This window comes from Microtus pennsylvanicus, chromosome 15 (genome assembly GCF_037038515.1).
Source record: "Microtus pennsylvanicus isolate mMicPen1 chromosome 15, mMicPen1.hap1, whole genome shotgun sequence".
Classification (NCBI taxonomy): domain Eukaryota; kingdom Metazoa; phylum Chordata; class Mammalia; order Rodentia; family Cricetidae; genus Microtus; species Microtus pennsylvanicus.
The window spans coordinates 3,708,238-3,732,145 of NC_134593.1; the positions used below are offsets into that span (position 1 = coordinate 3,708,238).

The window sequence follows — 23,908 nt, forward strand, 5'->3', positions numbered from 1 at the left end:
TCCCGAGTGCTGGGATTAAAGGCGTGCGCCACCACCGCCCGGCTCTTTGATTTTTTTAAAATTGTTTCCAGACCCAGTGAAATGGCTCAGGGCAGGCAGAGTCACTTTACCTGGAGACTACTCGGTCCACCAGACCTAGATGCCAAGCACTGTAACCAGAGGCGCCATCTTGCCAGCCTTCATCCTCACTCTTTAATTGCTGCTTCCTAGTTTTATACAGAGGATGAACAACTCTGAGTGTTTTCAGTCCTGTAGCCACTGCTAAGCTGCTCCTTACTCATGTAAGCAGCCTTAATTAAACTTCGTGGACCATCCCCACCCGCCCACCCCCCAAAGAAAGAGAAACCATGGAACTAGAAGGGAGTCTGCTGGGGAAAGAGGGAGATTAGCAAGAGTGAGCAGGGTGTAGGAGTGGGTACGAGGGATAAATATGATCAGAGTACATTATATACATGTATGGAATTGCCAAAAAAAAATCACAAGACAGTGTTGTTTTGTTTTGCGATTGTTTTCTGTGTGACGCCACCTTTCTTTGCTTCTCTGCTCGCACAGCTAGAAAGTGACGCGATGGCATTTGGTGCGTTGTTTCCCACACTTTTATACTCAGAAATCAAAGCCTTTATGTGACCACTGCCTCCTCAGGACTGACTTGAAGGTGGTCTACACGGTCTACATGACGGCTTTAGAGCAGCCCTGTTGCACTGGCGACACCTTCCCTGTCTTTCTACTCTAGTAGGATATTGTTTTGATTGATTTTTAAAAAATAATTCATTTAATTTTATGTGCATTGGTGTGTGGATGTCAGATTCCCTGAAACTGATCTATGGACAGGTGTGAACCACCATGTGTGTGCTGGGAATGTTTTCAAAACAGCCAGTGTTTTATCCGTGAGCCATCTCTCCAGCCCCTTGATTGATTTATTAAGGGAAAAAAATCTTAAAACCATCCAGTGAGGTACGGAATTGACTTGGTCATAGGAATATGGAAGTCACCATAGACGTGAGAGCAACTTCATACAAGGGAGCAGAGATAGTCACACCTTGCGGCTATCACGTGCCCAGAGAGTGAGAGAAGATAGTTGGAGCAGAGTTCCAGACTGCAGGAAGCGGCCTGTGTCCATGTGAGCATTTCCTGGGTCTTTAGTAATCTAAGAAGTCAAGATTATCCTTTCCAGCACTGGCAAGTACAGGGGCAGGCACGAGAGAGGGGAGAAACTCAATATTGCTTCAGTTTATACAAAGTGCAGAGTAATTTTAGAATGAAGTTTGAAATTTTTCATAGACAAAATTTTTGTTATCAAAGATCTAATGTCCTACATGGTTTTCATCTAGAAACAACTGTCAAATAAAAGTGGAATTCAAAAGATTTGGTCTGGAGGGAATGTTCTAAGACTAAAATGGTGTGAGCCATTATCATACAAGAGCTCTGTATGCTGTCTTGGTTAGGGTTTTACTACTGTGGAAAGACACCATGATACAGCAACTCCCTCCACAACTTGGTGAGCTGAAACAAAAATTTCTTTAGATAAACCTAAGTTGGAAACTTGGCCACCCTGTGCTGAACAGGTCCCTCAGCCTTAGAGAGTGCTGAGATGAAGGAAGGGTATGTCCAGCATCACTGTCAAAGCCCCACAGTGGCTCTATTACACCTCTCACTAGGTCACGTGGCGCCTTCTGTTCTAAGTGGGGGAAGGAACCAGTATGACTGGCCTGAAGACTACTACCAGCCTCTAACATGACAGTTTCTTGTTGTTTGGTTGGTTGGTTTTATTTTTCTCTTTTTAAAAATGAACCCTCATGGCCTAGAGAGATGGCTCAGCACTCAAGAGCACTGGTTGTCCCTACAGAGGATCTGGGTTCAGGTCCCAGAACCTACAAGGCAGCTTACAACTGTCTATAACTCCAGTTCCAAGTGTTCTGACCACCTCACAGACATACATGCAGGCAAACACCAATTCATAAAAAAAAAAAAATCACTTAAAAAAAAACAACAGAGCCTCATCTAACACAAGGTCTCCTCAGATACTTTGGTCACCAGATGTCAATTCCAGGAGTGTGCTGCTTGAGTCAAGCCCAGAACTCCTCTGTCCCCAGCCCACAACAGAGGGCTGTGTTCTTGTCTTTGTTTGATTGATTTGAGGTTTGTCTTTCTTTCCTAACTTCCTTCTTCCATCCTTCTTTTCATGGTGTATATGTATATGTATGTGAGGTGGTGTGTGTGTGAGTGTGCTCGCATGCACACGCCCAAGACTGATATCCTCCTTCATCACTCTTCTACCCTATCCTTTGGGGCAGTCTCTCTGTCAAAACCAGAGCAAGTCTTGCTAGCCAGATTGCTTTAGGGTTTTCTAATTTCTGCCTTCTGAAGCTGGAATTACAAGTGAGTAATTTGAGGGTTTGGGGGATGTGAATCCTGGCCCTCTTTCTTTTACAGCAAGTACTGTAAACCTTAAGCCATGTCTCCCACTTAATAACAGCTTTTAAATAAGTCAGTACCAGGATAGATAGGGACAAGCTAGTAGGTTTTCATAAAGATAAGTATATTCTGTTTTATTAGGGAAGGGCTGCCCCCCCCCCCCCGTATTCTGTTTTAAATCTTGTCCTTTCTGCTGTGGAGAAATGAAATTATCCTTTGATCATTAGTTGTGTTAATAATTGTGCGGGCCTGAGAGATATCTTAACATCAGGCGGTGGTGGCGCACATCTTTAATTCCAGCACTTGGGAGGCAGATCCAGGAGGATCTCAGTGAGTGTGAGGCCTGCCTGGTCTACAGATCAAGTTCCAGGACAGCCAGAAGTACACACAGTGAAACCCTGTCACATGGCAATAAGAGGTTTCTTGCTCTCAAAGAGGACCAGACTTGGATTCCCAGCACCCATATGAGGATGCTCACCCTGCCTCTAACTGCTGTCACAGGGACTCGATCCCTCTTCTCATCTCAGATCCCTACATGAATGTGCACTGACACTCAATACACAATATAAACTGTCAGCACAAGTCTGAATCAGCCTGCCCCCAATAGCATATAATTACCAATTAGAAGCTTTATTCACTTCAGGTGTGTGAGAAGGATGAGCACCCTAACCTAGGGTCTGAACACAGGCCCTTGGTTCATATTTCATTTAATTATCCAGTCAACTTTTTTTTTTGAGACAATCTTACTATGTATACCTGTCTATCTGAAACTCACAAAAATCTACCTGCTTCTAGCTCTCAAATGCTGGGATTCAAGGTAAGCGTCACCATGCCCTGACAACATTAACATTTTATAAAGTTTAGAACTACCTGTTTTTATTTCTGGGTCATAAAATGGAAAATTAAAACTATGTCTGTCATTTAGTACTTTTAAATATCTAGGATCAACTTGGTGTGAGAAGTAGTTAGGTGTAGGTTATTGAAATATATATAGTGATATAATGAATTCTTATGCCAGCAACCATAACATTGCCTCAACCACTGATCTACAACCTCAGTCCTGGTGGGCGGCTGCTATGGCTGTTTCTTCTCTTCTTCATCCTCTTCTTTTTGAGTGAGGATTTTATGTAGCCCAGGCCATCCTTAAACTCACTATGTAGCTCAAAAGGAACTTGAACTCCTGATCCCCCTGCCTCCATTTCTCCAGTGTGAGGATTGCTGGTGCACCACCTATCCAGTTTATAGAGGACCAGGGATCAAACCATGCTAGGCAAGCACTTCTATCCCACACAACAGGCAATGGAACTAAACAGGTTTCCGTTCACAGCCGTAACGAAGAGGAAATAAGCGTCACGGAGACTGCTTAGACACTGAAGCAAAACCATGTGTCTATGTATCACCTCCTTCCTTCTCATTTACCTGCTCTGTGATGAGGGTGTAAATATGTTGGCCTATCACAAAGGAACCTCTGCTCTCCTTCATTTCCTATACGAGTCAGCCCTTGCACCAACACATAGTTAAACTTTGGACCTAGTGTTGGCAGACACGGTAGCTTTTTAAGTTAATTGAACACTTAATGTTTGTTTATTTGTTCTCCCTTTAAGATGTTTTTCTATTTTATGGATATGTCACATGAATTCATAACTAGTTGGTAGGTGTGCTGTAGTCAGTATGAGGTTAAAACAGAACTGAGTAGACCTATAGAAAATAGGAAAGCTTACATCTGGCTCTTCTCAGTCCAAGGAAACCATGACTTTCACATCTGGATGATCTGAGCTAGCCAAAAGAAAGTAGGAATTTCCTGCCAGATGTTAGTTCCTTAAGCAGTCTTTGGGCATCTCTGAGAGGATCTCTGAGATGTCCCAGTTTGTTAGAGCCGCACCCACCACGCAATCTCGCTCTAATAGGTAGCAGACACTGCATATATATACTTCCACTAAAGCCAACAGTGTTTGCTGTTACCAAGTGCAAGAGCGCCCAAGGCCTAATTCTGAAGGCAACCTCAGCCTCACGGAAACTATTTCAAGAAGGAACGTTCTGTTGAAATTACAGAATGTAGATGGTGACAGTTTAGTCTCATCAAGAAAGGAAGGTGAGGCTATGCTGGCACAGTGTGCCACCTGACCACAGTATTTCTCCAAAGAAAGAATCTGAAAAATTGTATTTATGTCGACTTCCTGTTCCAGATCCACAGGGGAATTAGTACAAATTTCACTCAGAGACGCTGTGCACAAGAAGTAGAAACATTTGTCCAGCTGGAACAAGAAGCATCGTTAAGGGAAGGGAAGACTTTGCACATGATCTCACTGTGCCGTCCTCCTCTCTAAGGGGGAATATTGACATTCCCAGGCTGTTTGCTCCAGCTCTCTGATCTCCTGCAGCTTATTTTTATAACAGCCTTATTGATGGGCCTCTTACCAGCTCTCTAGGTTTAACTGAGTTGAGTCGATTTGTTACCACAGCTTCAAGTAGCTGTTACAGAACAAGTAAGACACCCTAATAAAGCCATAAGCGTGTTTACTCAAACAGAGTATTGATTTTACTTGGAGATGGAGAGGCTGACTTAGTGCAGGGCCAAGGTGGGTGGATCTCACTACCGCTTCTCATTGTCGTCGGCCCTGGCTCTGAGACATCGCTGAAAGCCTGCAGAGGATAATGAGACGTAGTACAACTTTAGCCCCTGAGATCAGTTCACCGCCGGGGGAGGGGGCTGTAGCTAATTAGCTTTCATTAAAAGCTTTCCCGAGTAATAATAACTAGGAAGAACAGGACTCACGGCTGCGACTTCTCCAACGTAGGAATGGGATGGCTGCAGGCACTGAGGTGCTCATTGCCGTCCTGAGCCATCAGAGCCAAAGCCAGGGCAAAGACAGAGAGCTGAACGTGATTTTCCTGAAATGGCAGCCTTGAGGATTGGTAAGGCATAATTCAGGCAGAACTTAAAACATGGCTTTGAGGAAGCAAAAATATGCAAGCATCTTTAGGGTGCTCATATGTTTCATCCTGCACCATGACCAGGCATGTAAAAATGCCTGTACCATGTTTTGTTTCTAAATGTATCTCTTTTTTGTTTGTTTGTTTGTTTGTTTGTTTGTTTGGAACTGGGGGGAGTGGTTTTGGTTTTTGTGGGGACGTTTTGTTTTGAGAGAGTCTCATTGTACAGCCCAGGCTAACCTGGAACTGCCACACTTGGCTGAATACTTTCATTGAAGAAGATTCTAAGATATTTCTGTTTTTCACTGCAGGTGTGTGTGTGTGTGTGTGTGTGTGTGTGTGTGTGTGTGTGTGTGGTCATAGGCCAACTTTCTACAGTCAGTGTTCTCCTGTACTTTATGTGGAATTAAACTAAGGTTATCAGGCTTGAGTGCCAAGTGCTTCTACCCTCTGAGTCATCTCTGGGGCTCTTTTCATTGTAATCTTAATGATTGAGGTCAGTGCACATCAAACCAAGGCTGAGCCACAGGAAAGGAACTGCATTCACCTCAGGCCTCATGAAACGTTGGTTTTGTGCAAACACTCCACCTGCCATCTTGCAAATAGCTAGAAAAACATCACAGGGCGGGGGGGACATAATCACTCACTTAGAACAATGAGCATAAAATAAGTTTGAGCACTTAGTGTGTTTTCCCATGTCTTCAGTAATTTTTCTGTGTTTTAGAGTAAACTTCTCATGCCTTCTTGCACTGCTTCCTCCTCCTGCTGCCTAAGTGACTGAGATTATGAGATCTAGGGGATGACCAGTTCTAATGTCTGCAGTAACAGACTGTCTGTCAAAAAGACAACAGAAGACGTGGGTTCTTTGATTTTGAACTGGTGCCATGTTTGTGTTTCTTTGGACATGTAGTACTGTGAAGTAGCATGCTGTAAGATTTGCTACATTAAAGGGCCCACTAGGGCTCATGCTCTCCAGATGTCAGAAGGTCGAGGAGGAAATTGACTCTTGACAGTTGTATTTAGTTCCTTTCCTCTATATTAAAGTGTCTAATGACAGAGGAAAAGGGAATGACATGGATTTTTGATTCAGAATATGTCTCTGCTGTACGCGGAAGCCACGGGCACTGGGAGCAGGCACAGGGCAGAGGACAGTGGCACTGTCACACGTTAGCTTCAGGGTACTGTCTCCATCCGGCTTGGCAAAGTAGCAGAGCCCCATTTCAAGTCAAGAAATTTTGAGGAAGGTAAAGACGCTCATAATCATAAAGACTCTAATAACCTAGAGATTCTAACAGTAGCTGAGGCTGGAGGGAGGGCGGTTCAATTCCCCGTACCCACGTGGTGCTCACAACCATCAGTAATCCCAGGTCCAGAGGATGCTACAACCTCTTTTGGCCTCCAAGGGTACCAGGCACGCATGTGGTGCAGACATATACATACATGCAGCCAAAACACCCATCTATGTTTTTAAAAATAAGATGAATTAATATAGTTTAAAAAAAATACCTCAATAAATGTTTGATTTTCAGCCCCATCATTAACTACCTTGGGAAATGTTCCAATTTAAAATGTTCCCCCCAAAAATCAAATGTTGCCTAGTATGATGATATTAAAAGTTAGGGCCTTAACGAGCTGATTAGACCATTAATGGGATTAAAAAGGCTGCAGGGGCCACAGTTGTAGCTCAATAGTACGGTGCTTGCCAAGCCTTCATCAGGGCCTAAAAACAATACTAATAATGTCTTTAAAGCAACGTCAAGCAAGCTGTGGTCCTCCTTTCCCCCTTTCACCTTCCTCCATGTTCATTAGAAGAAGCCCTCACCCAACCAGACAGCAGCAGCTTTGACCCTGGGATTCCCACTTCTGTTAAACAAAATGGCTGTTCTTTATCAATAACTGGCGCCTCTTACAAGAAGAATCTCCAACAAGAACAAGAACTGGAGGTCTTGACTGGGTGTAGCCAGAGAGTGACAGCAGACCTGGGTCAGCAGGTGGCTGGGAACACGTCTTCATTGGGCTGTTTCCATGTCTGCCGCCAGGCTCACAGAGACTGCTGTCATGAGATCCTGGAAGGACAATAAGTTTTTTGCCCATGGTGGCTCAGATGCCACTTCTTGGTCCAGTAGATAATTGATTGGCATATACAGAACATTTCGGCTGACCTCCCTCAGTGATGCTGGGTATGAATTGCGTTTCTGCACAGGTACTTTCGCATACTTCATATGTAGCTTCCTCGTCATCTGTATGGTTTTCAAGGGCTCCCAACAATTGACCATGTTCCCTCACTGACCTTCATGTTTACCCCGTCTTATACTCCAGTCCGTTTCCTCATTGCCAAAATAATCATTTTGGGGAGAAGTTCAGTTATGTCTTTCTCAGGGTTCTATCTGCAGTGGCTTCATGTTGGATTGGCACAGAAAGTCCTGCAATGGTCTAAAAGAACTAACTCTGTGACATTCTGTCCGTGTCCTTCCCTCACCTCAGCGACAAGCTCTGTCTTTACTGCTCCTCTTCCAGGCCTCAAATACTTTACACAACTGAAGTGCAAAGCTGAAGCTCACAGTAGGTCTGTGCTGTGCTCTCCTGGTATGTGACAGGAGCAGCTGTTCCTAGCACAGTGCTTAGAGAAGCATCCCGGCATGCTATAGGGGCCTCCTGCTCCTAGTGAGTTCACACTGCTTCTGCCAGAGTTACCTGAGCAGAATGCTGTAAGCCAAGGTCAAGCGTCCAGCTCTCTGCTCCACGTCACTGGAGGTCACCACCACCTGCTCTCCACAGTTTGAACACAACTGCCCTTTTTTCCTGGTCTCCAAAGTAAACTTTGTTCTAGCATGCCCTCCTGTTTCTTTTGTGTGTAATATCCTTGTTATAATTTTAAAAACAGCGTGGGGGGGGGAGCATCATGTGACAGGGCTCACACGTTCAGGGTAGTTTATGGGGAAGCAATGAAAAAGCGGAGAGGCCATGGGAGAGACTGGCCTCTGGACACAGGCGTAGGGGAAGAGGAAAGAGAGTTACAGAGAAGAGGTGGGCAGAGCTGCCTTTTATGAGGGGATGCTACGTAGCCAATGATGCTGTCAGGACCCAGGAGACAGGACAGCACAATGGCTGAATGCTAGCTGCCCATCTCTTAGAGCACCCACCAAGACCCTGTTCATGACACCTTCTCCAGGAAGTGTTTCTTGATGTCTCCAAATATATAGAAAGTAGAAAATCAAAGACAAACACTATATATTATCTTTGAATTCTTTGGTATCTAGCCCAGCATCTAGATATTCAGATATACCACCTTTACAAAAACAGTCTGTGAGTGAGCAGCCTCCGCGTTATGTGGCAGCCTGGATCTGGTGTCTGCGGGTACAGGCGAAGAAGCCTAAGCCAGTGGGAGTGAGAAAGTTCCAGAGCTGACACTAAAGTGCAGGTCTCTTTGCTTTTTTTTCTTTTTTTGTTGGGAGGTTATTTGTCCACAGGCGTGGTAGTTCACACCTTTAAGCCCAGCACCAAAATCTGGGTGTTTCTCTGTGAGTTCAAGGCCAGCCTGGTCTATATAGCAAGTTCCATGATAGCCAGGAATATAGAGAGAACTTGTATTTATAGATAGATAGAGACAGGATCTCACTTAGTAACCCAGACTAGCCTGGACCCACTATGAAGCATTAGCTACTCCACCCAGCTTCTAAAAGGCAGATATCTTTTTAAAAATAAAGAACTGGAAAACTAAATTGACCTAGAAATGGCAGAGAACAATGTGTGTGCACACACATGTAGACAGGAAAAGAGTTCGGTACTATTGCTTTCTAAAATATCGTATCAGGTTTGCTTTAATTGCATGGTAATGCCTTTAAGAACAAAGGTAATTACATGATAACTTGTGTTACTACTCCCACATTATCTCTTAATAACTGTGTGATTAACTTGTCACTACTGTACAGTGTGAAGTCTGATACTGCTCACACATAAAGAGCATTGATCCTCCAGTGAACAAGCTGGAGCGAGGCCAGGGAAGTGGTGATTAATTAGATCGCTGTACCTGTCCAGAGTCCTGAAACCAAAGCCCTAGGAGAGAGCTGCAGAGCTGAGGTAGAACTGTGTGACTCCCTGAAGATCACAAGCAAGCGCTAGAGAGAGGAGTAGCTGCACTGGTGAAGTACAGAAGCCCCGTGCAGTCGCTTCTTTATAAGTAAACATGGTGGGGGCTTGTTTGGTTGTGGTTGTTGAGACAGGGGCTCACTATTGTGACCTAGTCCCTGACAGGCAGGGAGAAGAAGGTTCGGTTCCAGGCTAGATTAGAAGACATACTGTCTTCAGCCTCCTAGGGACTAGGATCCCAAGCATGTACCACTATACCTGGATAAAAATTTAAAAATAATGGGAAAAACAGCTACATGAGGTGGCAGGCGCCTATAATCAAAGCTCCCGGGAGGTAGAGACAGGAAGATCAGGAGTCCAGGGCTATCTCAGCTATATGGTGAGCTTGGGGCCAACCTGGTCTACATGAGTGCTCTCTCAAAACAGAGGAAATCCTTTCTTACCTCTCTTGAGCAGCACCGGGAACTGTGACTCGCCACTGGAGAAGTGAAAGCTAGGGTGGCCACTTGGGAGGGTGGCCTGGCAGTGTCTGACACGCCGAACATATGCTTGCCATATGAGCCGGCAGGTGTGTTCCTTGGCTGCCCAAATGAGTTGAAAACCTACGTCTGCACCAAAACCTGTACACAAATGTTTACAGCAGTTTTCCTCTCGAGTGACAAGACAAAGAAGCCAGCAAGATGCTCTGCAGCCTGCAGGTAAATGCATGAGCAGGCAGTGCGTGTACAGCTAACCAGAGAGAGGGACCAGGGCTGCCCTGGTGGCCCAGTGCTTACGGCACTGACATGGCATTCACAACTATCTGTGGCTCCAGCATCGGGGTCTGACTCTTCTGGCCTCCCAGGGTACCAGGCACATGGTACATAGACGTACATGCAGGCAAAATGCCCACAGACATAAAAATAATAAATCTTTTTAAAAATTTTTAAAAGATAATAAACGTAATGAGCGAATGGGCCGGCAAGGTGGCTTGGTGTAAAGGTGCCCGGCGTGGAGTCTGAAGACTTGAGTTTGGAAGGAGAGAACTGACTCCCAGCAGGTCCTCCACCTCCAGACACTTGCCATGGCTCAGCACGTCCACCTCCAGGCTAAATAAATAGTAACTATTGTTACAGTAGTCAATTTTATGTTACATACTTTTCAAGGCACAAGAGTATCTTAGAAGGCAAGAGTGGGGGCGCAGCACTCAGGAGGCAGAGACAGGGGGATCACTGTAAGTGGAGGCCAGCCTGGTCTACCTAGGCAGTTCCAGACCAGCCAGGGCTGCACAGTAAGGCTCTGTCTTGAGGTAGGGGGGACCTGGGCTGTTTGTTCATTCCTGTTGTGAAGTCATTCTTTATTACCCTTTAGTACCAGCATGCACACTAAATAACTTTATACAGTCTTTAAGACTGACAAAGGCTACTCTTTGAAGGCCCCAATTATAACTGATTATGTGATACCTGTAATTCATCTTTGCTGGGTTTTAAAAATAGGTTATTGAAAAGCTGATACTCTCCTAGGGCCAAAGGTCGTAGCTTTTGTCACATCTAGATTTTTTTTTTTGTCAAAGCAAATGAGTCTGTGGAGCGCGACACCGACTTCATCAGAGGTTCTCTTAGAAGGAGGATGCCGACACTTAACTTCACAGAACATTCCCTAACATGAGCTTTTCTCACAAAGATCATAGCAGGAAGAATGAGGAAAACAGATGTTGCTCATAAGGCTTCTAACAGACGTGTTTCCATTGTAAGCCGATCCTACTCTGAACCTGGCGTCTGCCCCGTTCGCTGTGTGGGCCGAACATTTCAGTCTCACAGTTTGGCAGAAAGTTTATCCTGACCTTTGCCTGTTACCTGAAAACTCTGTGATGAAAATACTCCTGAGAGAATGAGTTCACATTCTTCCAAAGACTTCATTCTAGTAACCAAATTAATTCTCTTCTGTAATTATTTTATCAAATACAGAGCATTTTCTGGGCCTGGCTGGGAAAGAGGAAGGACATAAATCTGGTGTAATGATCTCAACAAGTCATTGTATCACAGCCCCAAATTAACCCTCAGCTCTCCCCTGCTCCCTGGCTGCCCAGGACCTCAGGGAAGGCCGGAAGTCAGCCTGCACAAGTTTCTCATTATCCGCAGCCCTCGGCCGCGAGCACAGCAACAGCTCCAGGGCCCCCGAGGGAGGAGTAGGGTTTTTCTGGGTTTGTCCTATCTTATGTGTAACTATACCTTTTTCCGTTCCTTCTTTTCTCCCTTCCTTCCTTTCCTTTATGTTTTTATGGTTTTATTGTGGCATAACTGACATACAATAAAGACCCATTCTTAAAGTGCAGTTTTATAAACTTTTAAGTGTGATATACCAGTCTCTATGAGTGGCTCCGTCATTCCCATGCCCTTTCTTAACCCTTCCTTCCTGCCCCATCTCATCCAGTTGGATTGCCTCCACTTGGGACTGTCACTGTACAGCTGCTGGGAACGTTCCTTTACAAGTCTCTACACGTCTGCCTTCGTTTACCTAGGGTAAATAGCTAGAAATAAAATAACTCAGTCATATGGTAGGTTAATTTAACTTTTTTGTAACGGCATTTATTTTGATTTTGTGTGTGTGAGAGAGAGTGTCTGCCTGCGTGTTTGTCCTGCAGCACCTGTAGACCTACCTGGTGCCCTAGGTGGCCAGAAGACAGCTTGGCCTCGAGTTGCAGACTGTTGTGTAGTCAACTGTGGATGCAGCGATGGAGCTCCTGTCTTCTGCCAGACTAGCCTGGGTTTTCAATTACTGAGCCCACGCTCCAACCCCAAACCAAACTTTTTACAGCGCTAATAAATCACTTCCCAAAGTGACCTTATCATTTGACACGCGCAGGGGCCAGTTAGAGCGCTGAGCGGGACTGAGACCCTGAATTCAGTCTCCGGAACTCTCATAACTGACTCTGCGGCCACATTCCGTCCCACGTCATCCACCCATGCAGTAATAAGAAACCAAGTCTTCTTCCCGTTCCCTTCGTCAACGTGCTTAAAGTTGGGGAGCACGCGCACCCTCCGCAGCTCCCTCCAGGCCGTCTTGCTACATGGTCATTTTAGTGGCTGCGGTGGCCTTGCGGCCACTCTGACTTGTGGGGTTTTGTTTTGTTTGTTTTGTTTTTTGTTGTTGTTGGTTTTTTTAATGAAAACTGCTGCACTCTGTATGTGCACTTGGCTGTGTTTCTCTTTGCTGAAGTACAAAGTGAGTTTGGTGAAACCCGAATCGTTGTGTCTTCTATAAAAGTTTGTACTTAGGGCAGGGCATACCACAGTGGCGGAGGCTTCTGAAGTTACCTTCAGACCAAGCACACCAAGCTCACAAAGATTTCCCCTGTAATTTCTCAAATACCGTAGTCTTATTTTTTGTTTTTCTTTGGATTTGTTTGGTTGGTTTTTGGTTTTGCAGTACTGGAACCAATGCAGGGCCTCTCACGGGCTGGCCACGTGCCGCCCACTGAGCAGAACGCCCAGCCCTGATGTGGGAGTGTCATATATCAATCTGTTGATTTCATTGGCTAAGCAATAAAGAAACTGCTAGGCCCATTGGATAGGCCCACCCTTAGGTGGGTGGAGTAAACAGAACAGAACGCTTGAAGGAAGAGGAAGTGAGGTCAGACTCCACAGCTCTCCTCTCGGGAGCAGACGCAGGAGAGACGCCATGCTACCTGCTCCATGGAAGACGCACGCTATGAAGCTCCAACCCAGGATGGACTTAGGCTAGAATCTTCCCGGTAAGCGCACCTAGGGGCGCTACACAGACGATTAGAAATGGGCCAGAGCAGTGTTTAAAAGAATACAGTGTCCGTGTAATTATTTGGGGCATAAGCTAGCCGGGCAGGCAGCTTGGACGCAACCCCGCCGCCGCGCCCATATTACTACACAGCCCTTCACCCCTAATTAACTTTTTTTTAATTTTATTTCTGATTTTTGAGACAGGGCTTCTGACAATGGCCAGACAAGCCGCCTGCCTCAACCTCCCTCAGTAGCTGGGCTTACATAAAACCATGTTCTAACAGCTTCTGGTTCTACAGCGCCAACAGCAGCACTGAGTCTTGGCCCACTAGCATTTCCTCTCTGTTGCCTGGGCTTAGTTTCTTCCCCTTTGTGCAGCCTTGTTTTCAGTGGCTGATCTTACATGACTTTCTCAGACATATTCCTAGGTATTTCACAAGTTTGATATTATGCATAAATAGCATTTGGAATATTATTCTTTAATTGCTCGCTGTTAGCTATAGTTGCTACCTGTGCCTCTGAGCTCTTGGCTTGATTTTTCAGTTGCTAGCTGTGCAGCTTTACTAAACTCAGTAGCACTAATAACAGTTGTCTAGATTCCATGGGTTCTTAGGTTCATTTTTGCATGTGTGCAGAGGTTTTGTTTGTGTTATTTTGGTTTTTGTTACCCAAGCTGGCCTCAAACTTCACTGACTGGCTGAGGATGACCTTGAACGCCTCATCTTCTTGCCTCCAGCTCCTTGGTGCTAGGATTCAAGGGTTTACTACCCTGCCCTGCCAAAACAGACTAGAATCCTAATCTCCGGCATTATTCACCCATAGAGCACTTAGAGCACTTAGCAGCCCCTGCCTCCACGTACAGATGCACATTCCCAACCCTTTTTTTCTTTTTTCTCTTTTTGAGGGAAGAGGTAGGGCAGGGTCTTACTGTGTAGCTCTGGTTGCCTGGAACTCTCTGCATAGACCAGGCTGGCCTCAGACTCACACAGAGCCACCTACCCTTGCTTTCCACCACTTCTGGCCTTGCCTGCTGTCTTGAGTTTCAGGCATAGACAATTCTGCCTTCTTCATACTGAAAGTGACTTCCTTATCCATCTTGATGGCTCACTTTGCTCCACAAATGTCTCCATGAGAATGTTGAAGAACACTTGGACTGGGCAGATGGTGCTGTTGGACTAGAAGTCCAAACATCAGGGAGGAGTTGCTCCAGACACCACTCACATAACCACAATTGATGCAAAAGCAAGAGGATTTTTATTCTGTCATGACAGGGCCCTTCAGGTTCGGGATATGAAAGACATCGATAGCTGTTACAGTCCATCTTTTAAAGCAAAAAGCCACGGACACAAGGTGGGGGGAACCTGAAGGTTGTTTTTCAACTTATTGGATTGGCTTATTCAAAGGGTTACTAGCAGTGATTGGTCTATTCCAGGGCAGGAGAATAGCTGTGTGATCTGGTGAGATAAAGGGGGAGCATCTGTGGGCCATCCTGACCTTGTTCCAGTGACTAAATCAATACATCAGGAACTGAGTCAACATCTGTGGGCTGTCTTTGCCTCAATTCCCAGAATGGAGTTATGTTTGAAGATTATTCTCAAGGACTCAGGATGAGCAGTCCAGCATGGGAAGGGGTTACTGTCCTGTTTCCAAGAGAGAGTGAGTGTAAGGTTTTAGAAAAATGTCTTAGGGTTGAGGGGGCTTACAAATGCATTTAGAGTCTTTCAGTGCAGATCTGTGATCCCAGTATTCAGGGGACAGGAAGATGCCAACTCAAGTGTGAGGCCACCCCAAGCTACAGCATGAAACCCTGCCACAGAGCGTGTGTGCATGCGAAGCAGAGGGCAAACATTCTTGCTTTATTTTTAGTCTTAAGGAGAAAATGAATTATTCATCCCTTACCTTAAAATATTAGCAGTAAATTTTTATAAATTTCTTTCTCAAGTGGAAAAGTTCTTTTCTGTACCTCTTTTTCTAAATTATGAAAATTAGGATTAGCTATTAGATGTTGTCGGATAGTTTTTCTCTGTGTATTCAGATGGTCTAAGGTCTTCACTCTTGGCTTGTTACATTACATTGATACTTTATTTTTTTGAGACAGGGTTTCTCTGTGTAGTCCTGGCTATCCTGGAACTAGCTCTTGTAGACCAGGCTGGCCTTGAACTCACAGAGATCTGCTGGGATTAAAGGCATGCACCACCACCACCCAGCTTTTTTTTTCCCTGCTTTTTTTAAGATTTATTTTATTTTTTATGTATATGAGTGTTTTGCTTGCATGTACAGCTATGCACCACACGCATGCTTGGTTCCTTCCCGAGGAGGCGGTCAGCCTCTGTGGTGCTAGGAATCGAGCCCGAGTCTTAACCACTGAGCCAACTCTCCAGTCCCCTGTTTCCCCCCTTTCTTAAACCCTTTGTGGCTACTGTATAATATTTTAAGAAGTTTGTTTCATATAATTTTTTATTTCAACTGCTCCTAGAAGAATAATAACCCTGGCTCCTTTTATTCCATTGTGGTAAGAAGCTGATTCAATGCTGTTTTATGTTCTCTGTAGACCAGAATGGCCTTGAACTCACTGAGATCCACCTGCCTCTGCCTCCACTGCCTGGCCCTTTGCTATGTTCACGTGACAGTCAAATCCATCAGGTGCTCAGCTGGGGAACTTAGTGGATTTCATTGCTGCCTGTGAAAAGAGCACCTTCTAACTGGTGTTCTCTCTCTCTCTCTCTCTCTCTCTCTCTCTCTCTCTCTCTCTCTCTCTCTCTGATTTTGTTGGTTTTTGGAACAGACTCTCACCTAGCTCAGGCAGGCCTTGGATGACTTTGCAATCCCGCCTCTCCTGCCTCTGCTTCCCAAGCACGAAGCTGCAGGTGTGCACTGCTGTGCCTGAAGCCTGCAGCTCTTAAGAGACCACAGGGCTTTCTTGAAATAGCAATGTACTAGGAATAACTAGGGAGGAAGGCTAACCTCTGGCTTTATCGGCAAAGACTCAAGTAATGCATTTCAGCAGAGCTTGCTCTCAACTTTCCCTCTAAGTGAGCGGCCCTGTGTGTGGTGTTTGTGGGTGGCGTGAAATCTCAGGGAGGAGGACTTTGCTTCTCACACTTTCAGAGGTTGCAATAAAGCCAAGCAGTTCACAGACGACAGCCCGCAAGCAGAGCCTCTGTCTGCACTGCAGCTTCCTCTTTCCCCTCCTCATCCACTCAGGGCCCAGCTACCTACTAGGCGGTGCCACTCACGGGCAGGGCAAGTCTCTCTCTAGTTACCGACGTGCGTACAGTCACGTCACACTCTACTAGTCCGCTAGGTGCACCTCTGTCCGCCAAGTAGACAGTCAAGGCTAACCTTCACGCAGAGACCAGAGTCTCTGGGCGCCAGCTGAGCTCTTGACATTGCTTTTTTCTTGGTTTGTTTGTTTGTTTTTCATGACAGGGTTTCTCTGTATAGCAGCTCTGGCTGTCCTGATGTTTCTAATGCTGTTGCACACACTCACCTTCTCTCTAGGGTTTCTCTCACAACTGGTCTATGACAAGCCCCTGACCGAATGCATCCGCGCCGGCCACTATGCAGCAAGCGTCATCATTAGGCGAACGGGCTGTACCTTCCCCGAGAAGCCGGACTTCCACTGATGGAAGACAGAAACCTCAGGCTGCAGTGGCCATGTCCTGACCGTCTGCCACAAGAAAGAATAAACTCACCTGCTGTCTCTGCCAACTATGAAACCATGATTCTCATTCTTAATTTAGAGGGCTCAGTACTGCTCCTAGAACCTCTAGTCTCTGAAATCTGAGGGAAAATGTTTATTTCCATAGTTTGTTAGTGCTTCGTAAATGTCTAACAGGATCACAACATTTCAATAGAAACTTTTATTTCATTTTTGATTGTAATTTCATCTGTATTTAGTAAATTGATCGTTTTTTTTTTTACATTTCTGCTTTCAATACAGGTGCAATTTAATATAATAGACTTTTAAAAGAAATTAATGCTAACATCATTCTTGAGCTTTTTATAGAAATATATTTAATTTGGAAGTGTGTATGCACACATGTCTCATATATATACATATATACATATATGTATGTGTGTATATATATCTATATGTATCTGATAACTAGTCAAATAAGGTACAGGAATGTTTATCACACCAAATTACTCGCTATCAACTCTTCAATAGGCCCTAGACACGTGAGGGCTGTGGACAAATGTGGCCCCCAACATTTGCATCATGTTCCATGTTCCTCAGATTGTACCCTTTTGCCTCCTGATGGTACTATGTAATTTGATACAAATAAACTGCCATAGAAGAATCTTTTCTGTCTTGACTTATGCTCAATAAAACTAAGGAAGAAATTGTAGTACTGTGCCCTGTATGGTTTTATTGATGGGGTGAGGAAAAGAAATGAAGTACATTATATATAAATATCTGTGTGCATACACACACCACATATTATAACAGGCCAGTAAGTATTCTTATTTGCAGCAGTAGAATTATTAGATCATATATAAACTCTTTTCTTGAGGCAGGGATTCACTGTGAGCTCTGGCCTGGGACTCACTATGTACATCTCCAACTTACAGAAATCCACCTGCCTCTGCCCCACAACTCCTTGTCATATGTTCCTTTTTATTTTTTTTTTAGGATAGTATTGGGAGGGAATTTCAGTGAGTACTAAAAATTCGCCAGTGTTTAATTTCCAACCATAACCTTTTTGAAGGAACCACAAAAGCTTTCCAAAACAGCTGTAGAGCTTCCTTCTGGCTGTGGTGGCTGTAATCCTAGCACTCAGGAAGCTGAAATTGATGATCACAAGCTCAGGGCCAGCCTGGGCTACTTCACAAAAGTCAGTTTCGAAAAACAAAAGCATAGTTTTGCACCTGCAGAAGTGTCCAGTCCAGCCGGGCAGTGGTGGCACTCGGGAGGCAGAGGCAGGCGGATCTCTGTGAGTTCGAGGCCAGCCTGGTCAGTCCCAGCGTCTCCACACACTTGTCCAGCACTCACTCACTCGTGCCTGTCCCCACAGTACCAGCCAGCCTTCTTCAGGAGCTATGTGTGTGAGGTCACAGCAGCAGCCAGCCTTCTTCAGGAGCTATGTGTGTGAGGTCACAGCAGCAGCCAGCCTTCTACAGGAGCTATGTGTGTGAGGCCACAGCAGCAGCCAGCCTTCTGCAGGAGCTATGTGTGTGAGGTCACAGCAGCAGCCAGCCTTCTGCAGGAGCTATGTGTGTGAGGTCACAGCAGCAGCCAGCCTTCTGCAGGAGCTATGTGTGTGAGGTCACAGCAGCAGCCAGCCTTCTACAGGAGCTATGTGTGTGAGGTCACAGCAGCAGCCAGCCTTCTGCAGGAGCTATGTGTGTGAGGCGTGCATGTGTGGGTGCCGGGTTTCTTCCTGGCCTGGAACGATTGGCCCAGGCTCTAGGGATCTCCTGGTTCTGCCTCCCCAGCACTGGGGTCACAAGCATAGAGCACTGTCTGCTTTTTTATGAGGGATTCTCCAGCAGGTGAACAAGACAAGCCAGAGCACTGTGCGGTTGCAGGACTCGGGTAATTGAGGAACCCCAGACTGTTTCCTGTGGTGGCTGCACCCCTTAAGAGTCCTCTTTCTTTCTTCCTTCCTTCCTTCCTTCCTTCCTTCCTTCCTTCCTTCCTTTCTTTCTTTTTTTCTTTCTTTCTTTCTTTCCTTAAGACAGGGTTCCTCTGTAGCTTTGGAGCCTGTCCTATAATTTCACTCTGTAGACCAGGCTGGCTTCGAACTCACAGAGATCCGCCTGCCTCTGCCTCCCAAGTGGTGGGATTAAAGGCGTGCACCACCAGCACCTGGCCCCCTTGAGATTCCTAATAGCAATACTTTGCTCACACCTCACCCGCTGACACGTGTTATTCTGCATTTTAACCCTATCGCAGTGGACGTGAAGTGGTCTCACTTGACTCGCACACGCTGTCAGCTCTTTCTGTTACTCACTCGATGTGTCTTAAGATCCTTTTCTGACTCTGTGAGTGAGTAATTCATCTGACTAGTAAGCTGTATTTACAGTCTGTTCCATATGATGACTAAAAATGTCTCTCGCGTCATGGAGGTTGTCCTTTCTGTTTCTAGAGATGTCGTGTCCAAACAAGATGTCTCACTTTCAGTGCAGTCCAGTTGTGACTAGCTTTTCTTTTTTTTTTTTAATAGCCAGGTTTTTCTGTGTGGCCCTGTCTGTGCTGAAACTCACCTCTGTAGACCAGGCTGGCCTTAAACTCAAAGATTTGTCCCACCGAGTGCTGGGATTTAAGGTGTCCACCACCTCTACTTCTATATTTTATCCTCAGGGTTAAGAGAGCAGGCTGCTCTTCCAGAGGACTCAGATTCAATTCCCCATTACCACAACTGTCTGTGACCCCAGGCCCAGAGAATACAATGCCCTCGTCCAGCCTCCCTGGGCACTGCCCATACTTGGTGAACAGACATACATGCAGGCAAACACCCATACACATTGGATTTTAAAAAGATTTTTTTAAAAAAAAAGCTTTTTGTTAAAGAACAGTAGAGAGATGGAAGTACGTGGCTCTCATTTCTCTTCAGAGCCCCCGGGTTGTTGCAGAAACCAGCCTGGCTCACATATATACATATCCTATACACATAATGGATGCTGAAGTAATATGAAGCGGCAGGGCTACGTCCCCAACACCCCAGCCGCCTGCTCGGCTAGCTTATGCCCCGAAATAATTACACGGACATTGTATTCATTTAATCACTGCTTGGCCCTTTAGCTCTAGCCCTTACTGGCTAATTTTGATATCCCGATCAACCCATCTCTAATAATCTGTGAGCACCAGTCTTACCGGGAAAGATTCTAGGTCGGAGCTTCATCGCGTGTGTCTGCCCAGAAGCGGGGCATGGCATCTCTGCTGAGGCGTCTGCTCCCGATAGGAGAGCTGTGGAGTCTGAGCTCACTTCCTCTTCCTCCCAGCGTTCTGTCTGTTTACTCCTCTCACCTATCTTCTAACCAATGAGGACCAAGCAGTTTCTTTTTATTTAACCAATGACCTTCCTCCATCATTTCCCCTTTTTCGGTTTAAACAAAAAAAAAGGCTTTAACTTTAACATAGCAAAATTACATATAAAGAACAGTTATCAAGTAAAAGTTACAATAATCTTTATCATAACTAAGGAAAACTATAACTATAACTAACTATTCTTAACTCCATCAAAGACTCCAGAAAGATACAATACTACCTAAGCAAATAAGAAAAAAGCAACTTTTAAAACTCTAGAAATGACAGAGACATCTCCCTGCCTGGACAGTCACCCAAAGTTCCTCTGTACCGTTGGGGCCCATGGTATCCAGCAGGCATTTCCATAAAGCAGGAAAATTCAAAGTCAGTTCAGTCACTATCTGTTGTGTCCTGCAGAATGTCTCGCAGACTCTTTCATGAATCAGGAACCCCGAAAGATCATCTCACCTTAGGCAAGTTCAGTAGTCCTCTCTCTGCGGGTTCTCTGTGTCCAGTTTATGCAATAGTCCAGGCAAGAGCAGTTTCTTGCCCAAATGGCTATCAAACTCCATAAGGATCCTCTTCGATGCCCATCTTCCTCTTGAAGTAGATTGGTGCTGCCAGGAGCAGTGTCTCATTGTCATGAAAAGTCCTCAGTTATTAAAACATTAAATGTCCTATTCTGTAATCTTTGAAAGACATGAAGAATGTCTATCTAAAATATATCTCTATATATCTAGAAAATCTAACTAACATGATTACAAGCTTGACTATTACTGATGATTATCCATTAACCTATATTTCTTATTTATACATTACATTTTTTAATGAACTACACAATCACAATACCTTAATCAAAATCAGAAACACTTATACATATAACAAAATTGACCTTAAATCTCTATAAATAAAGCAAAATCTATACTAATGCAAATTATTCATATCTATATCATATCCCCCTTTAAATGTAAAAGAACATTTATAAACTATATTTGGGAACATGGGCGCAGTTTTTTCTCTCCAAACTGCTTCCTGCTGAATGGGGGTGTTGTTAATGATTTTAGGGTATAACCTGTGTGCCAGGTTTATCTCAGTTGGCAGTTGAGTGAAGTAATTTTTGGGGGGTATTCACAGGAACCTTTCGGGAGGTCGTGGTCTATCATACCATATCGGGATAGATGCAATCCACAGGGTCTGGTCCTCTGTGAAAACAAAAGAAGACCCTCTCCAAAGCATCATATCCTTAGACCCAAATTCTGAAATCATACCCTCATGATATCCGTTCTGGTTCCACTTGGCAGCCCATATACTGAAATGTCTCTCTGTACTTAGCTCCTTCACAGTCAAAAATTTTAAAGAAAACACAATGTACATAATCCAGACTCTCTGTGAATTTTCCATTTTTATGTGGCTTATTTTTCTTTATTTCTTTTAATCTCTTAACTATCTGTACTCTGTCTCCTTAAAGACTTTACCTATTTTTTTAACATTAACTTTATTTTCTATATTCTTTTTCTTCTCTCTCCCAAGCCTACATACATTCCTCCAACAGTGTGACTCATTTAGTGGTCTGAATCTGTCCTATTGTGAATCTGCAATTTTTTACTATCCAGGAGCACTTTTGATTTTTGCTTTTAAATCATTAGGTGCTTAAGAATCTAAGCTGTGACATTCCTAGGTTAACTTTTTGCTTTTTGAGCGTATATCTTTGATCTGGAATAACTCTGTAGACCAGGCTGTCTTTGAACTCTCAGAGATCCACCTGTCTCTGCCTCCCAGGCACTGGGATTAAAGGCGTGTGCTACCACACCTTCAAGTCACAGAGGTCTATCTCCCTCTGCCTCCCAAGTGTTGGGATTAAAGGTGTGTACTACCACACACAACAACTCTCTTCCTTTTTTTTTTTTACTTTAAGAACTTCAACTTTTAGTCTGCATATATTTTTAACACACTTTAAACCATTCAGAAATTTTCTCTGTCTTTGAATCTCTCTTTACTGTATATCTCTCTTTTTCTGACCACATGAGTCTTTAATTTACCAAGCAATCTCAGTAGGACTAAAGGCGTGGCTTTGACGGCTGGATCCAGCCCATTCCTTAGCTTTCCAGCCTCATGGCTGAGGTACTGGCTGTAGCCATGTTCAGTGCCACAAGTCTACAGTGTATCAAGGTTCTTGCCATCAAACAAGCTGCAACAGACAACACTCAAGTCCTCTCTCTGTTGCCGGCCCTCCTGCCTCCAACAGAGTCTGCCCTGGCAGGATGGCCCAGAAAGCCGTCATTTTAAAACAACACAGGTTTGTTCCTGCTGCTGAGTCAGGAAAATTTCAAAATGGAGGACGTACCATTTTGTGCTAGCTCTGGGGCCACCAGGTAGGAGCGGCACTCAGCACTTTAATTCTGAGACTGAGCGTGCAGCACAGAAATTCTTTTCATCCAAGTTACAGCCAAATCTGACAGGCAGAGCACTGCACAGTCTGAAAACATGTCTCTGTATAGCTGCAGGAATCTGCCATGCTCTTCCGCCTGCCTAAGCCTGATTCTGCCTTCTGCCCATGAGCAGGCGGGGAGCTCTGAGTCATCGCACGGTCTCAGAGCACTCTCCTTCCGATCCCAAGCTTCCGATCCCAAGCGGGAACACAAACATAAAGCCAGAGTTTGCACTGGCGGCACAGCCCCAAGAAGCTGTGCTTTAAAATGACACAGCATTTTTTTCTGCTGCTGTTGCCGAACTGGGAAATCTCTCTACAGCACACCACCAACAAACAGCAAAAATCTGTGTTAAACTCTCTCTCCCTTATTTTTAAGCCTTCTCAGGTTTTTTTAAGTGGGTTTAGTCCATCACGTCGGGCGCCATTTGTAGTAATATGAAGCGGCAGGGCTGCGTCCCCGACACCCCAGCCGCCAGCTCGGCTAGCTGGATGCTGCGGGGAGGGGGCGGGTTGAACACATAGTTTTTAAAATTATCACACTTTTTCCTGTGCTGACTTCAGCAGCACACACCAAGATGAATGATATAGATGAGAGTAGCACGGTCCCTGTGCCAGGTTGACACACTAACTTATGAAGGATTCCATATTAATAAATACATTTTATCAAATGTAAATACATTGCTGGGCAATACTGAAACTCTGTAAAGTGGTTCCCACAGCCAGAGGACATCCAAGCCTCGTTGGCTTCGCCTTGAGGACCTTCCTGTAAGCACAGACTGATGTTCCCTGGTCTGTCTGTGTCACCCCAGCTTCCATGCTGCTGATCAGTACTTCGGAAACATACAGACAAAAACCAGCTTTCTAAGTAAGTGCCACTTAATGGTGCCAAGTCTGAAATCCACCAGATGAAGTTAACTGAGCCTGACAGTATCGTCCCAGTTCATGGTTGTAGCTGAAAGTGCAATTCCGCATAAGAAGTTTGGGATGTAATGGTGTCTGTGATTTATTTTCTCCAAAAAGATGAAACTGAATCCCACTCTCCTTAAAAGGAAGGGTAATGCTGGATGGTCCTATAAAGAAGATGAAGAAATAAGAGCTTTGGAAGGCTTAATAGTCCACAGAGCTACCTGGGCCCTAATTCCTGTAGCCTTTGACACACGACATAGCGGCAAGAACACTGTAGGTACAGTAAAGGCGTTAGATCTTAAAATAAGACTCTACTGGACTATCTAGGGAGCCTTGGTCTAGTCACAGATCCTATAAAAACAGAGCACTTTGTCTAGCTGGGAGCAGCAGAGGAGGGCAGTAAAAATCAGGGATTGGAAACTCAAG

At 44.8% G+C, this 23,908-nt stretch overlaps 1 protein-coding gene and 1 pseudogene across 2 annotated transcripts in view; both read left to right on the forward strand.

Moving 5' to 3' along the window:
- The window catches only part of Adk (adenosine kinase), a 407,022-nt gene extending 389,495 nt beyond the window's left edge, over window positions 1-17,527 (forward strand). For both annotated transcript variants that reach the window (XM_075949366.1, XM_075949365.1), the window contains exon 11: window positions 16,674-17,527. In XM_075949366.1, the coding sequence (XP_075805481.1) occupies window positions 16,674-16,798 (125 nt within the window). In that variant the 3' untranslated portion in view covers window positions 16,799-17,527. The remainder of the gene's footprint in view (window positions 1-16,673) is intronic.
- Window positions 17,528-23,126: 5,599 nt separating this feature from the next.
- Window positions 23,127-23,227, forward strand: LOC142836229 (U6 spliceosomal RNA; annotated as a pseudogene).
- Window positions 23,228-23,908: the final 681 nt, after the last annotated feature.